This window comes from Chinchilla lanigera, unplaced genomic scaffold (assembly GCF_000276665.1).
Source record: "Chinchilla lanigera isolate Chin_1 unplaced genomic scaffold, ChiLan1.0 scaffold00047, whole genome shotgun sequence".
In the NCBI taxonomy this organism is placed as follows: domain Eukaryota; kingdom Metazoa; phylum Chordata; class Mammalia; order Rodentia; family Chinchillidae; genus Chinchilla; species Chinchilla lanigera.
In genome coordinates, this window is record NW_004955448.1 from 11,912,829 (window position 1) to 11,929,102 (window position 16,274).

The following is a 16,274-nucleotide window of genomic DNA, read 5'->3' on the forward strand; positions in this document are numbered from 1 at the left end:
GCAGTCTTAAGTTTATGGAGAGATTAATAGGAAGAGTGGAGCTCCATAGGCGTGCTTTCCTCACCTGGCTCACAGTTCCTGGTCTCTTTCCTTCCTCAGCGGAATGTATCTGCCCGAAGCATTTCCTTGGGCTCACTGTGCAGCTGCATACCCCCAGACTCATGCTGTCTCCTCCCCACCTCCTTCAGTTCTCTTAATCTCTAAAAAAAGGAAAGCACTACAGTAGACACGCTCAGAATCACTGGGAAGGAAATAAGATGAAACCAAGTATTAATTTTGTTCTTGCCTTTGCCTATTCCCATTCTTACAGCTTTTAATTTTAGGCTCTGGAGATTTGGAGCCGGGGTTTGTTTTTGTGCCTAAGTTTAACATACACTTTTACCTGACTATTCACCCAAACAGGCGACTTCCTCTCTTCATCACCTGGTCACCTGAGTCCTGCCCTAGCTTGATTGCTCTCCTAAGTGCTGCTCTTCTCCATCCCCGGCACTGTACCAGGGCCTTTGGTGCCAGCTGCAATGTTCTGCATCCTGACTTACTGCTTTGATGTAAGGCAGTGTGGGAGGAGAAGAGGGGGAGCTGAAGAACGGGTGGGGGTGGGATGCCCCAAAGGAGAGAAGAGCACCCACTTTTGCAGCTGGGCTCTTTATGATGCTATGCTCTGAACCAAAGCCAATGCTTTTCCATCTGACAGAAGAAATGCTGAGAAAACATTTTTATTTTACTGTATACTTGTCAAATGCAAGAAGCATTTAAGTTGCTAGAATGTAATGTTATATTCAATACGTTTAATAAAATTGTAATGGATTCACTTTTTTTGACACTGAAAGAAATAGCCTCCCACCGGACAATGGAAATTATGATGCTTTTGCTGCATCCATCATCAAAAAGGGATGTGTGAAGCCTATCAGAGCTGATTGCAGTCACTCTGGAATTGCTCTTAGGAACAAAAAGGGAAGTAGGGCTCCGTAGTTACAGCGCTCCCCCTTCCTTTTGAGGCGGCACATGTTTGTGAGCGAACTCAAAGCCTGAGCTCTAGAAGGCCTGACTGCCCGAGGTTACCAGAAGAACTAGGGCCGGAGGCGTCAGCTTCTTGGAAATGTGTCTTGGGGCAGCACAGCGCTGACAGCACAGCAGCAAGGGCGATGAAAAGGGAAAGAGGATTATTTGATGGGTTTAACCCTTCAGTGGAAGGAGGTAGAAGTAGCGGCAGGAACCGCCCTCTCGGGTTTCCTTCCCCCGACATCCTGTGCGACCTGCTCCGGGTGCTCACCCTTGTGTGGGGTGAATAGGCCTGAAATAGGTGTGATGTTAATGATGTTAATGGTCCCTCTCGGCTGCTGCTCCTAATGCTCACCGTCACTCCTGAGTACTCATTTAAATGGAAAAGCACAGGGGGCTGCCAGCATCCTAGGAAGGAGCCTGAAGTCATCCCATTTCTTGACTATGGTTCAGGCCTCTTGTAGTAGTTCCCTTTTCCTTCCGTGTCTCAGTACAGTGAAAGTATTTCAGTCCAACCAGCTTTACCTCACTCAAGCTGTTTGATCAGAGGTTGGGGCTAAGATCTCACTGCACTCTTAAATACACACAGAGAAGGTAAGATTCTTTCCCTTGGTCTTAGAGAGGCAGTTTAACTAGCAACATCTCAATGCAAACATCTCTACATCTAGACTGTCGAGAAGACTTTATTTACTGTGTCATTGTGGAAGTTTTCTTAGATTAGCTTCTTAGGTTTTTTCATAAACATGAACAAAATTCCAGGAAAGAAGAAACGAAGGCTGGCATTGTGGTGCACCCTGTAATCCTTTGTCTTTGGGGACCCAAACCAGGAAGGTCATGAATTTGAGGACAGCTTGGGAAACAGTCAGGCCCTCCTCTCCAGTATTATTGCTATCATAAAAAGAAACAATATTTTTGTGTCATCAGTCAGTTTCCTACCAATACTTGCTCCATTCCCTTTGAAAAAGGGCTTCGTGTCTTCCTCAGTTCCACATTCTTGGGGAGCCTTACTATAATCTGACAGTGTTGTCAATATTATCTTTTAATATCTATACTGAAACTGAGAAGCAGAAATCCACAGTGCGAAAAACAAAAAAACCCACACATATGAGGACAATTCAAGCCTCAGGGACACTGAACACCTTCCTTGACTGGGCGGCACAGTTTCTTCTTTTTCATGCGCCTTTGCCCTCTTGTTGGATTTGCTATGTTCCTTCTATAACTTTGGACACCACTGATGTGCACCATTGTCAGAACCAGCTTTCCTCATCTCTCTCATTCATTTCCCAGTTCTTATCTGCAAGAGGCCACTGTCTTTTACAGAAGGTCAGATTTGAACCCTTCAAAGGATCCCACTCCAGTTTACTTGGGTAGTTTCTCTGGTACCCCCTTACTTTCCAGGCAGTGTGGCAGTGGGAAGGGTTTGGGTGTATTCAGAATTAAAAGGACCTACATTTTAATCCCAGTTCCACTACTTACTAACACTGTTATCTTGAGCAGGTTACTTAACCTGTCTACTCCTCTATTTTATAACTATGTGAGCATAGTAATTTTTTCATTTTGCATGATTCTTGTCTGGTATAATTGACATAATAATTAAGAAGAGCCTAGAACAACACTTACTAGATTCTTAATGTTGGACTCTGTATTAGTCACTTTACTGGGAAAAAATGGCTCAAATCTGAAACTTAAAAGAGGGAAGGTTTATTTTGGCTAATGGTTTTAGAAGCTTCAGTCCATAGTTGGTTGGCTCCAGGGAAGAAAAGTCATAGCAGAGAAGTATAGTAGAGGAAAGCTGATCAGCACGTGACAGTCAGGAAGCAGAGAGAGAAAGGAGGATCCCGGGACAAGAATACGGTACCATTCCGGATCATGCACACTGTGACCCTACTTCTTTCGACCATGGTTAATCCACTGATGAGTATAGAATGCACACGATCAGATCACCATCTAAAGGTCCCACCTCTAGACACATGACACTTTTGGGCTTAGCTCCTCAGGACTAGCTCACCAAGAGCCTATCACAACATGTGTGCAGTGTCAAAAATATTTTGTATTGTACATATGGAAGAATAACACTACACATTCATGGAAGAAAAAAAGAAATTTCTTTCCCTGTGAGTTCACCTTTTAAAAATGACATAGCAAATATCCTAGAGCACTAGCAACCAGCATTCTGCAAATCCTAATGTTTCTTATAGTAAAATGATGAGAGAAGCCTGCTCATATTTCACTTTGGTCTTTCTGCCTGATCTCTGATTTTTTCGTAGCGTAAAGATTCCAGCCTGGTTATATGTGTATGATTATTGTGGAAGAGATCTTTAGGGATGGGATTGGGTTTTACTTGTCTTTTTTATTCTAGAACCCAGCACAAGATGTTTTAGATGCTCAAATAAGTCTATTGAACAAATAATTATTGAATGTAATTTTATGAACTAATTAAATTTCAATTATTGTATGTTCAAATAACATTCTATTGTCTAGTTCGTACCGGAGCTGTTTCACTGCTTTCTGCTTGGTAACTGGGTTTGGGCTGTTCATTTTGGGGGTGGGAGGGGCGTATGTGTGAGGGAGTTGTCTGTACCTGGAGAGAGAGCGTGTGATTGGCTTCACCCTTCGCACTTCCTCTTTGTGCTTTTGTTGTCTCTCACGTCTTCTTCACCGACTGCAAACTGCTTGAGGACAGAAACCATGGCTTACCCTTGATGTCCCCATGTATCATTTCTTACTGCTTGCGACACGTGTTATTTGGTAAATATTGGTCTCATGGATGAATACGGTAGCAAAGGAAACATGAAGGAAGATTTTCTTTGGGACTTTTTTTTTATTTTAGAAATAAAAGGAGGAAAATACTAACAGATCGACAACGTTTTACAAAATAGCAAACGATCAGTACAGACATTACAGAGTTACAAACAGAGTGGTAGGGAATTAACAATGCTTAGGGACTTTTCTATGATTTTGGAAAGGAGACACTTTTCTTTATCTCTTCCCATCCTCTCTGATTTATACCTGTCTCCTCCATAACTCTGTTCCATTGAGCTGCTCTGGATTTATTTTTCTTTGGTCCCATCCTTGTAAATGCCACATGATTTGTGGACAAGGACTTAGGAATGAAGAGCAAACAGACTGGGATTTAAATCCTAAACCCATCCTTTGCTGGTTGTGTGATTTTGGGGAAGGTGTGTAACCCCATGGTGCCTGCTGAGTCATCTATGAAGACGAGTAATAGCGGGTCACCCACCTGGTGTAGCTGTTTTTTGTTTTTGTTTTTTTCCGGCACCAGGAATCGAACTCACAACCTTACGCTTGCCAGGCAGGCACTGTGCCGCTGAGCTAAATCCCCAGCCCCGTGTGTAGCTGTTTTTGTAACGGATCTGCTCTTCAAAAGGGCCATATACATAGCTGGTATTTTTAATATCCTTATTTTAATTCTCTGGCTATCCCAATTACTACTTCATTTTTGTATCAGAAGACAGGATTTCTAACCTCAGCTATTCTGTAAGCAGCCATTAGACTGCCGAAAAGTGCTGGGGAGTGGAATCCTATGAACTTTTACAACCTTGCTTTGTCGGGAGGCTCCTATTATTTTGGAGGTCGATCAAAAACCTTAATGAGAGTAACCACCCTGCCTTATAAAGTAATGCAAGAATAAATGTGAATTTTCACAATCAGCCCCCCAATTATAAAGCAAAGAGTTGGAGAGTTAAGTGACAGGTAGAGAGTCTAAGGATATAACATATATGTAAATTTAGGGTTTTTCTCTTGTCTCCCTCTCCATTTATTATAATTCTAAAAGGGTTCTCTCTCAACAAGACCATTATCCCTCATGGATTTAAAGACTACTTCACCAGCATTTTTTCTTGGAATAATGGAATTTGCTGGAATAAACTATTCAGCTCAATATTTTTCATCTTCTAATACAGAGTTATTTGATTCCTATAAATCTGAGTAGGGTCAGTCAGGAAATTATACATATTTGCTTTCTACAGGTTATATGAGCTATAAAGTCATGTTGCATTTATTATAGATCATGTTTGCTGCTTGGCAAGATAATCTGAATGATTGAAAGCAGTATTTTCAAACATGTTACCCTGAGAAAACAACTAGAAAAGAGGACTAAGCAAAGTGTTTCTTATGATAAATACTTAAAGTACATAAAGCATTCTGTTGTGACTCAAGTTTATGTTTGAAGTTTACACTTATACACACAAGTATCCACAAAATCTTGTTCTGTATTATGCATACTGTTCAATCTTACAGTTCCTGTATGTAATTTTTCATATAAGCACATATTTATAACACTGAGTTTTTAAAATTTGGACCTCGTGTAATCTGTGTGTATTTTCCTATTATATCTTCCAGCCTCAAATATGTGGATGTTTTCTTGGCTTTGTGTCATTTTAATCATTTTGGCTATTGCTGACACGGAGGCGGCAGCAAAGACCACAGCCTATACCAAGTTTACAAAGAAATCTGATGGGAAAGAGATGCCAAAGGGTGTAAAGCTGTCTAGTAAATTGCCTCAGGAAGAACAGGGAACGTCGCTCACAGAAATGGCTGCGATGGTGGAGCCCACCACGGACCCAGAGGCCACTCTCTTCCCCTTTGAAAACTTCACTCTTGACACAGCTGATTTCTCTTTGAATTGTTGCCATTGTTGCTCACCTGTCACTGGGCAGAAAGGAGACCCAGGGCGGCCTGGAAAACCAGGTATTTGAAAATATATGAAGCTCAACTTCTCATCTGTACATTCTTGGAGAGGCCGATTGGGGCATGAACTGCTCCAGGGGGTTTTACACTGTCATTCCAATGGTGACAGGTTTTGTGAGCCATTGTGACAAATGCAGGTGGATACTGTGCTTCCCAGTGTGGTTATTAATAAATATTAAAATTAAAATTCAATAAGGTAAAAAATTCAGCTCAACAGCCACAGCCACATCTCCAGTGCTTGATAGCCATGAGCAGCCAGTAGTGAGTCTACTGGGCAGAGCAGAAACACCGAACATTCCTGCCACTGCAGAAAGTTCTACTAGACCGGGCTAGCTGGAGCCAGGCAGAGACTACTGATCCCAGCGCTGGGCTGTAGTTCTGCAAGTCGCACAGGTTTATTACCTGCACAATCTTTTCATTAATGGCTGACTTAAAAAAGGCAAATGAAAATTCCATTGCCTGGTAAGAACGTGTGCTGACGGATGGGTTTTTCTAAGTGCCGTCTGCAGTTAGGGCTAGAAATGGAGCTCCTATGCGGTGGAGAGTGAAGCGCGGGAGTCAGTGTGCTGCTCATTGACATTCGGGAGCGACGCTGCGCTCCTGCTCGGCAATTTTCTCCACTGAACGCTGTCGGTGTGTGTTTCAAAATTTCAGATGTCTTCAATACACACCTAATGAATATACTCTCAGTTTTATTGTAAGACATTTTGACTCTCACATGTCAGACAGAGGAGAGAATTGAATTCAAATTAAGTTCACAATGTCAATTTCAAATTCACTAGTCCCTGAAAATATACATATAAATGTTTGTTACTTCTTCCTAGAAGAATTTAAAGTTATAAAACCAGGAATTATGTGCCTCTGCAAAGCTTTTCATTCATTTTACACCAGTATAGGGATATTTTGAGGAATCTGCTCAGGGCTTATGGAGGGCTGGATTCAGGAGTAAAGAACACGGGCCGTAGCCTGGGTCATCGTTTACATGTTACTGAAAGTGCAGTGAAAACAAAAAAGGCATATTTGCCAGAACTTCCGTTAGTACCTACTTGACTGGCAAGCTGCTTGAGGGTGGAAGCTCCAAGGACACTGCCAGGTGGACGCAGCTGATTGCTAACCCTCTCTCCAAGGCTCTGCGTTCTGGAACATCAGGGCTTTTGTTTCACCCAGTGGGGGATTTCCTGTGCTGTTCTCAGAGGTCAGCTTCTCTCGACCCACGTGGCCAACATTTTGAATGCATGCCAAGTTATTAGTCTGTCTGGGGGTCTCATCTGTCTTAGTCCGACCCATGCTGCCATACAGCATAGTTCTTCAGAGCTCAGCGTGTTGAGTCCACACGGTGCTGCCTTAGGAAAGCCTTGTTTCTTGAAGTCTCAGTTTCCAAGATGGTAAAATGGGATTAGAATAATATCGACTTTGTGGAATCATAGGATGAATGGGAAAATACATACAGGAACTTAGTGGGGTGCCTGGAGCAGAATAAGTGCTTAATAAACTATTTTTATTTTTCTAGTTAGCTGTGGTAGGAGCGTGGTCCTACTTTGTGCAATACTCCGAGCATAATATTGAGGCTCCTGTTTTGAGATGCAGAGAGACATATTATTTCAGCTTTCCCAGTGTCCTGAAAAGCACTACTGCTCCTCCCCTTGCCTGCCCTCCCCTCTTCTCCTCTCCCCTCTCTTCTCTTGGAAATCACCCTCACCATTGGAAATTTCATATAAAAGCAACACTGAGGAAACTTAAAAGCGAAAAACAAACCTATGCAAATTAAGTTATTTTATTTTTCTTCATTATTTTCCATCCTTAGTCACAATGAACAAAAAAATAAAATAAAATACAAAACTTGTGAACATATTTTGCCTTGTTTACTTTTAAAAGTCACCAGACTATCTTCATAGAGTTTCTGAATGTACTTGTCTTGAAGGATGCCGATATATCTAGTGGTCGGCAAAGACAAAATTCCGCTTCAAGCTTTATCTCCTGGTTCTCCCTTTGGTTAAGTTATAATAAGGGATACTAAATATTAAGAATGGCTGGACATTATAAAATTGCTGAAAACATTATTACGTGTCACCTGATGATTTGATCAGGAAGAATTTGGTAAATCCACATGTTGCAACACCTGCAAGTGCAGAACCTGGAGTCAAAATCCAGGAGTGCACCTGCAAGCCACAGCTTCCCTTCAGTTCAGCCTTGTGGCACTGACGTGAATCATACCTGAATGTACACTCTCCTAGAGGCAATAGGCTGCCCCCCCCACCGTGCTCCCGCTGCCTACCTGGGCCCGGGAGGGAACCATGTCTAGCCTTTGGGGGCCATGGGAGGGGAGACATCACACAGTGAAATGTAATTGGCTATCCAGCCTACTCTCGCTCTTCTGCTTGTTCCTTCTTCTTTACCTCCCGTCCTTTATTCTCTAGACAGAGTTTAACCATCACCTTCGGTTATTTGAACCTGCAAGCAATGTATTAAAGGTTTTCTTCCAAACAAATATAATATTCCTTCAATGAGGAATTCCACTGAGTATAATTTTCTCCATTCCATTAGTCTTTGTTATAATAATTAAGGTAAAATATTATAATTTCATTGACTACACATATTTGTACAGTTAACTTTCAAAGAAATTAGCCTTAAAGTATTCCATTTGGGAAGCAATTCCTGTGCCTTGAACAGGACTGTGGATGCTGGAAGAATAATTGTCCCTAAGTGGGAGGGACCTGGACTGCCCAGTGGAGCAAGGACGCTTGCTGAAGTCTGAGCCCGGCGTGATCTGACCTTTGTGTACAGACAAAAGGAGAGAGAAAGGAAAGCTTGTGGCAAGGACAGACTTTATTTAACATAAAGATCGAGAGGAGTCCTTGGCTCCGAAGTGCCAAAAGCAGCTCTGTCTTCAGAGCTGGGGTTTCCAAGGTGGTCCGGGGAGTGAGGAAGTTAAGGGCCTGCTGTGCTGGGCTTGGGTCTTTGGGTCTGTGGCCACTGGTCCATCTCATGTTTGTGCAATGTTTTCTATTCACGAAGCTGGACACCCTTGGATCTGGAAGGTTTTGTACAGTAAACACGTCTAATGGGTGTCAGAATTACGGGTCACAGAAGGATGTGAGGAAGGGTTGTAACTCATGGGAAGGTGTCCCCTCGCTTTCTCTCCTGCGTTACCTGGTTTTAGATGCCTCTTGTTCATGAGCACCACCCCCACCCACAGTGCTCTTTTTTCAGTTGCATAAACGCACCACGGTCTTTTCCACTGTCACTTTTCCTGAAATAATTGCCTTCTCATTTTTTCCTTAGGAAATTACAGTCTACTCACTGGGTCTCTGTTTAATACTACTTTCTCAGGGAGTTCTCTTCTGAGGCCATAAATATTAGTTAAGTTCTTTTCACCATAACTTACCATATGACCTTCCCATTTTCCCTTACGTATTAACTACAGCATAACTATTTCTCTTCATTTGCGTGTTTGCTCAATGTTTATCTTCCATAGAGTCTCAGCTCTGTGGGAGTGGAGAGTGCTGGTCTATTGAGGGCTGAGTGCCCCATGGGTGGCCTCAGGAATAGGTCCTGATTGAAAGACTAAGAGAATGAGTGGGAAATGCAAAAGTGCAAGGTAGTTCGTTTTTGCTTCCAATTTGCAAGTGTGGTCCGCATGAGGTTAAATGTCAGGTAATAATTTTGTTCTTGTTGTTTGATATAGTGCTGCTTCCCTGAATCATTTGATCACTGCCACGAACACAGTGACAAGTACTAATGGGCTCAATTTATCTATTCAGGTAGTACAAAATTGCAAATCAGACAAAAATATCACCCTTAGCAGTCTGTAATAGTTTATTCTCACAGATTTTATCATCAAGGCATTGACAGTTAGTAGTTTCAATGAAATGACTTTTTCCACCTCTCCATAAACTATTGAACTTTAAAAGAGGATTTTTCTATCTTGATGGTTTTAAAACCCTATTTCCAGGTCCTAAAGGAGAGGTTGGTGATATGGGGATCCCAGGCCCACCAGGAGCCATTGGACCCCAAGGGCCAAAAGGTCACAAAGGAGAAAAGGGTAGGTAATTGATTTCATTTCCTATCAAAACTCTAGGGATATTTGGTATCATTTATCAGGAGATTCATTTTCTAAGTAAATACTAGATTCTTGAATGTGAGTAAAATTGTAAAAATGCTAAGTATTTGATAAAGCATATTGTGAGGTAATCTGACATGAAAATGTTTATAAATAGCCAATTGAGAGATTTTGTTCCCCTGATAGAGAACATCACACACATCACACACACACACACACACACACACACACGAGTGTTTCTAATGTGGCATTTCTGTCTCATCAGCCACTTGTCTGACTCAGTGACTGTAAATCTTAAGGTAAAGTTTTTGGAGAGAGATCCTTTCCTATCCACACTTTGATTTTCTTTCTTGTGATGCAAATTAATTTCATATTAGATGGAATTAGCAAGCAATCATCTAGAATATTCAGTGGAGGCGTATAGCCTGTCTTCTAAGGAGAATTAGACATTTCCTTTGGTTCACTCTGGTATCATAGGCAGTACCAGAAGTGGGTAGAGAATTGAGTTAAAGCAGAAGTATTAAGATTATAACAGTAACTTTGGACCAGTCATTTTGCCTTGCCTGAAAATTTGGGGGAATGGATTAAATATTTATTTATATCCTGCTTACTATCAAAGAAGGCTTGCAGTTATGATGCTTGAATAGATCTTTTCCCACACAGAAATCCTATAATTCCATAAATGTATCAGTAGAAAGGTTTTGTGCTTCATAAAATCCATGGTTTTGTAAGTGCTTGAAGGTACTGAGAAAAGTTACAGATTCGCAGGAACATTTAGAAATTCCTCAGTAAATACCAGCATCCTGTAGAAATATCATCTATCCATCAAGTTCAATGTTTTAGCCTGTGTCACACATCAAAAGCCCTAATATCATATATAGATCTCCCTCCATATGGCTCTGGAACAGCCTAACTCATTTCTTCTAGAACATTTGGTGAAGTAATTACTGAAGAAAGATGCTAAGGTAAGAAAGGGCTACTTCACACTTGTCAGTTATGTGATTTTCATTCTTGGAAATATTTAATCCTTTTGTGGGTGAATTCTGCTAGCAGAAAACCCCTTGGAATAAAGATTAGTGATGAACTTCCCCAGCAATTCATACATTTTGGAAACTAGACTTCTGGAAGTAGAAGAAAATAGTGGGACGTATCATAAGATAAGGTTCTTAAGAATATGCTTTGATGAAGATCAAAAGTAGAAATTCATCCATCCAGTCCCTATAAAGTGGCAACTCTGCTTTACTTTAACTCCGTGACTTAACTTGCACTTTTTGTTTTGAAAGTTTAAAAAAAAAGAATGACTACATTCTTGATTATCATTATTTGATTGCATAAATCCAGCATAAGCAATTAAGCTCCTTATATAAACGTGGGAACCTAGATAATTCTGTGGGTGAAGGCTGGTGTTTAATTATTGAGGAGGTCCAGGAATAGAGTTGGCCCTTTCTATTCACATTTGGATTTTCTCAAAATGCATCCAGATATTTTCCTGATGGGCTATGGTTGACATTCTAAGTTTTATATTTTATGTAAAGTATTAATAGGGGAGTTAGCTGCTTAGAAAACTCTATTGCATAATCCGTGATGGGATTTCTGTAGTAGTCCACAATAGAGAGTCTAATTTCATCACTTTTAATGTGAGCCAGGATTTTTTTTCCCTGACAAAAAATGAAACAAAATGTTTGCCTTATCATACATAATGTAGCTGGTAAGTTGATGACACCATGGTTATATACAGTTAATTTTGACTCCATAAATTTTTAAATTTTCTTATAACTTTGCTTTCTTCTGTGATAAAATGATGAAAAATATCTTCTTCACCATTTGTGAAGGGAGGTGCTGTGCTATAAACTTTTGTAAAAAAATTCCAGTTGATAGAATGTGCTGTTATGTAAACCTTACTGTTATATGCGATGACGTTAATATCAAGTAAAATTATATTAAATTTAGAAAGACCAGACTTTTAAACAGTGTTGAGTTTGGATTAATATTTGGTACAAAGTAAATTCTCTATACAATTATCTCACAATTAACTATTTTTAATGCTAGTCTTACACTATTTTCATCTACAATTAAAATTAATCTATAATAGGATGGTTCACCTGAAACACACTAGGCTCCTAGTAAGACTCTATATAAAAATCCATTGTATGAAAATATAGTAAATATATAACAATCTAGCTCTTTCAGTGTTTTTCAAATATGAGTTCCCATAGTTTTATAATTTTCTATAAGAATGTATGAAAATTGTTCCAACATGAAAGGAAAATTGGTTTTTCTTTGAAGCTCTCTCTCAAGGACAATTTCCATTCCTGGATAGATTTTGTTTTGACTAGCTTTGGCTGATTGCAGATATTCATGCTCTGTGTTGAAACTTGTATGGTGGATGGTATTATATCTCAGGCATACAAGGAAAAAGACATTTCACCTGCTAATTAAAATTCATAATAGGAAGAAATGCAAATACATATAGAATACAAGCAGATATCATGAGTTTTATGAGAGATTTGAAGAGTCATGAGAAGTCACTGGGAAAAACAAATTCTACTTAAAGGATTTGGCATTACTTCCCAAATCTCCTTAAAGTGATTTACTGTTAGTTGGAATTAAGTACTTCCAACTATTTTTAAAGAATTCTTCACTCAGATTAATTTACCTTTAAACTATTTTGATTAAGGAAAACAATGGAGTGTGACATGGGTGTGAGAGTGATGTTAGACATATCTGAAGTAATACAGTTGGGAAAAATTAATCTTAGTGTCATTTTAGGACTAAAGGGAGCACGTGGGGACCAAGGAACAAGTGGAGTTCCAGGATACCCGGGAAAACCCGGAGAACAAGGTAAGTGCAGAACATGTCTGTTATGCAGTCACCGGCTCGGTACAGTGCTTGGTTCTCTTCCTGTTGATACTTAAAGTTGTCAGAGAGATCAGATGGAAATAGAAATTACTATTATTTTCCTAATATTCAGTGTAGTGATTGCAGGGAGTGGATTCGGGAGTTTAGAACCTAGGTAAAAGCAGCTGAGCTCTGCTCCTGTCTGCTCCTCTCTCCAGCTGAAAGAAAAGAGAATACCTGAAAAATACCCAGGTTTTGATTTTTGTGCCTGTCTTGGGTTGAGATAGATGACGTGGAGATTTAGGAAACTACTTAGGCTAAAATGGAAAGGGTAATGGAATGCATCGAGCAGCTATAGTTCTAATACTTTTTATTATCTTAAAAGTAAAATAAAAACAAGATATAAGAGTTCTGAATTTAAGCTATTGTTTCTTGGAAGCATCAATTTTTCCCCTTCTGGGAGCACGGTGTGTTACAAGTTGGCTTTTGTGTTTACGACTCCTAGGCGTAGCCTTCACTGAGTGAAGAACCAGGTTCCCAGGCCTCAGTTAGGTTTCATTTCTGTGTTTTGAGCTCTGCGGTAAGAGTATACTGTCTATAGCCGGTGTGATCCTGAAACATTCTTTTAATGCTCTGTTTCAGGTGGACTTGGCCCTAAGGGGGATAAAGGAGACCTTGGCCTCGCAGGAGAAAAAGGACAAAAAGGCTCAAAGGGGGATCTGTGTGGGAACTGCACCAAGGGAGACAAAGGAGACCCAGGAGCCATGGGCTCCCCAGGCTCGAATGGAGGCCCTGGGGCCAAGGGAGAGAAAGGAGAGACCGGAGAGAAAGGCTACCGCGGAGACTCAGGGGAGCGGGGAGGGAAAGGGCAAAAAGGTGAGCAGGGGATGAGCGGAGAAAGAGGCAGCAAAGGAGACCCTGGGACGGAAGGCAGGAGGGGCCCCGACGGGCTGCCTGGGGCCACGGGCGAGCCAGGCCCTAGGGGAGAAAAAGGAGAGTTAGGCCCTCCTGGCTTGGTGGGACCTGCCGGGCCAAAGGGTGAGCATGGGACGAAAGGAGTCCGAGGACCAACGGGCAAAAAGGGCTCGCGGGGTTTCAAGGGCTCCAAGGGCGAGGCGGCCAAAGCCCCACATTCAGCTTTTAGCGTTGCTTTATCAAAGCCGTTCCCGCCTCCTCACACCCCTATCAAATTTGACAAGGTTCTGTACAATGACCGAGGGGATTACAGCCCTATCACTGGGAAATTCAACTGCAGTATTCCTGGGACCTATATGTTTTCCTATCATGTCACTGTGAGGGGCCGGCCTGCTCGGATCAGCCTGATGACCCAGAATAATAAGCAGTTCAAGTCCAGAGAAACTCTCTATGGCCAAGAAATCGACCAGGCCTCTCTCCTCCTCATCCTGAAATTAAGCACAGGAGATCAAGTGTGGCTGGAGGTGTCAAAGGACTGGAACGGCGTGTACGCGGGTGCTGAAGATGATAGCATTTTTTCTGGGTTTCTTCTGTACCCAGAGGAAACTTTTGAAATTTCACCATAAATCTGGGTCCTAAGCCCTGTACCTTGAATTTAGGGGAATAAGTCAGTTAAAATAGAACAGTGCTTTTTGAAAAACAGCTTCTCTATTTTTTTCATGATTATAAAAAATGTCATATGACATAGAATATTCCTATGCTAAGGCATGTCACTTAGGAAATACATATATTTGAGAACATAGGGATATTAACTTTGTGGCTAACATTTTTATTTGGCATTATAATAGTATTTAAAGAATCAATATTTGCCTGGAAGCATACAAATGAGATTTAGAGTTAATAAACATATTCTAAATATCTTCTTATTTTGTATGACTGTGAGTCATTCTGTGTGATGTGAAGCTAAGAGCTGACGTTCTATGGTAATAGGTCTTTCTCACTGTCTCTCACTCTCTTCAAAGGCCTGCCTTCCAGCAGAATGGAACTATTCTTATGTCAGCTTAATTCAGGAGAATACACAGAAAGAGTAGTGAACTAGCTAAAATATCTTTAAAATTTATCTGCGTATAAGAGTTTGCCCATAAAGCTAAACTAGGGTATTTGATGAAATGTAAAAAGAAAGTTGATAAAGATGTTATTGCTCAATCACAGCAAAAATGTAACCATTTATCAGGTTATTGTGCTTGGAAGAACTGAATGTCCTTGAAAGACTCAAGAATAAAATTAAATCATTATTGATCTAAATTTCAGCCCTTTCTTCATGGTAGAACATTTAATTAGAATAAATCCTTTGGCATCATTATCATCATTTCTATAATAATTAATTCCAGTTATTCACTGATAACATTGCTGGGAGCAGGTGGGGATTTGGGAATTCATTTGCAATGCGAATGTTTAATAACTGTGAATATTGGGTAATTCAGTGTCTTCATTTTTTTTTAAAGTGAATTTATTGAATGCAAACTGAATTTGGTTCTGTGAGGTTATAGTTATGCAGATTTGCAAATCTTCACACATCAAGCCAGGGCGTGGGTGAGAAACTCTATGGTCTTGCTCTGCCAACTTTGAAAAACATTCGCTTCTGGGATTCTCATTCATATGTATATTAAGTGTTCCCCAAACTGTGTTCAAAGGAATATCATTACTGGATGTTGCTATCAGGAACAAGTAGAAAAAGAGTATGTCTTATGTCAAACAAATGATGGAGATACTATATTCTGTATCTACTTCTTGAAGATTCATAAAGTACATTAGTGTAGTCTCAAACATTCTTATAGAGGTTAATTTAATTTTGTTTTATTCCTGGATCCCTAATTTATTTTGGGTTTAAAACTGGTCAAAGACAGCATTCTGTATGACATTTCAGAATTATTCTGCTAGTTTCTCATCCAAGGATTTGCTAGTCTGGTTCATTCTTGACCTTCCTGTCTTCCTTCAGCAGTCCTTTTCTGTTTAGATTGTAATATTGCTTTAGTCGTGGTTGTGCTTGTATTTGTCAGGGAGAGAGAATAAGATAACTTGTGAGGGGTTACAAGAGTGATGCGTGAAGGTTACACTTGAAGGTTTTTATTTCTTTTCTAATTTGAAGATTAAATAGTGAAGAGATTTAGGAAGTTAAAGTTTTTACTCTTGCGCTTACGTTCTTCTCTGGTTTTCTTCTTTTTCTTTGGGTTGTCTCTATCATTGGGTTGGAGCAATGTGGGGAGGCTGAGAGTCGGCAGACCTAGGAAGTTAGAAGAAAATAATCCTGTCAAATCATTTGATGTCGCAGGTTCTTGTGGCACTTTCTGCTGTGGGGGTAGGGGGAGGCCAGCAGAGCACTTTTCACTTTCAACATACCGTGTGTCCTGTCTTTCTAAAAGCAAAAGCCAAGAGTTGGATTGCTCCATCTCTGGAATTTGAATACAGCTCTTACCCTACTCCTATCCTAATCACTACCAAATGTACGTACCTGAATGCCAGCCCTGAGCACCAGGGAGCATATCTTGCTGAGATATTTTAAGCTTTACATGGCAAAGTCAAGTTTCCGAAATTCTCACAAACTGCTTTCTACCAAATTCTTCCTTAAGCCAATTTGGTCATAAAGACACATTATTGTGGGTGTATAATAGCTACATTTATTCTTTAGAGTATTTCTATTGATTGGTTATTATTTTAATTTTGAGTTTTATTTTATTAAACAATGATT

General features: G+C 40.4%; 1 protein-coding gene and 1 pseudogene across 1 annotated transcript in view; one reads left to right on the top strand and one right to left on the bottom strand.

Moving 5' to 3' along the window:
• The window catches only part of LOC106149516, a 58,610-nt pseudogene extending 57,364 nt beyond the window's left edge, over nucleotides 1-1,246 (bottom strand).
• Nucleotides 1-14,767, top strand: part of Otol1 (otolin 1) — a 58,603-nt gene extending 43,836 nt beyond the window's left edge. Inside the window, exons 2-5 of the mRNA XM_005393135.2 lie at nucleotides 5,365-5,712; nucleotides 9,665-9,754; nucleotides 12,542-12,613; nucleotides 13,253-14,767. Coding sequence (XP_005393192.1) covers nucleotides 5,373-5,712; nucleotides 9,665-9,754; nucleotides 12,542-12,613; nucleotides 13,253-14,151 — 1,401 coding nt within the window. The 5' untranslated portion in view covers nucleotides 5,365-5,372 and the 3' untranslated portion in view covers nucleotides 14,152-14,767. The remainder of the gene's footprint in view (nucleotides 1-5,364; nucleotides 5,713-9,664; nucleotides 9,755-12,541; nucleotides 12,614-13,252) is intronic.
• Nucleotides 14,768-16,274: the final 1,507 nt, after the last annotated feature.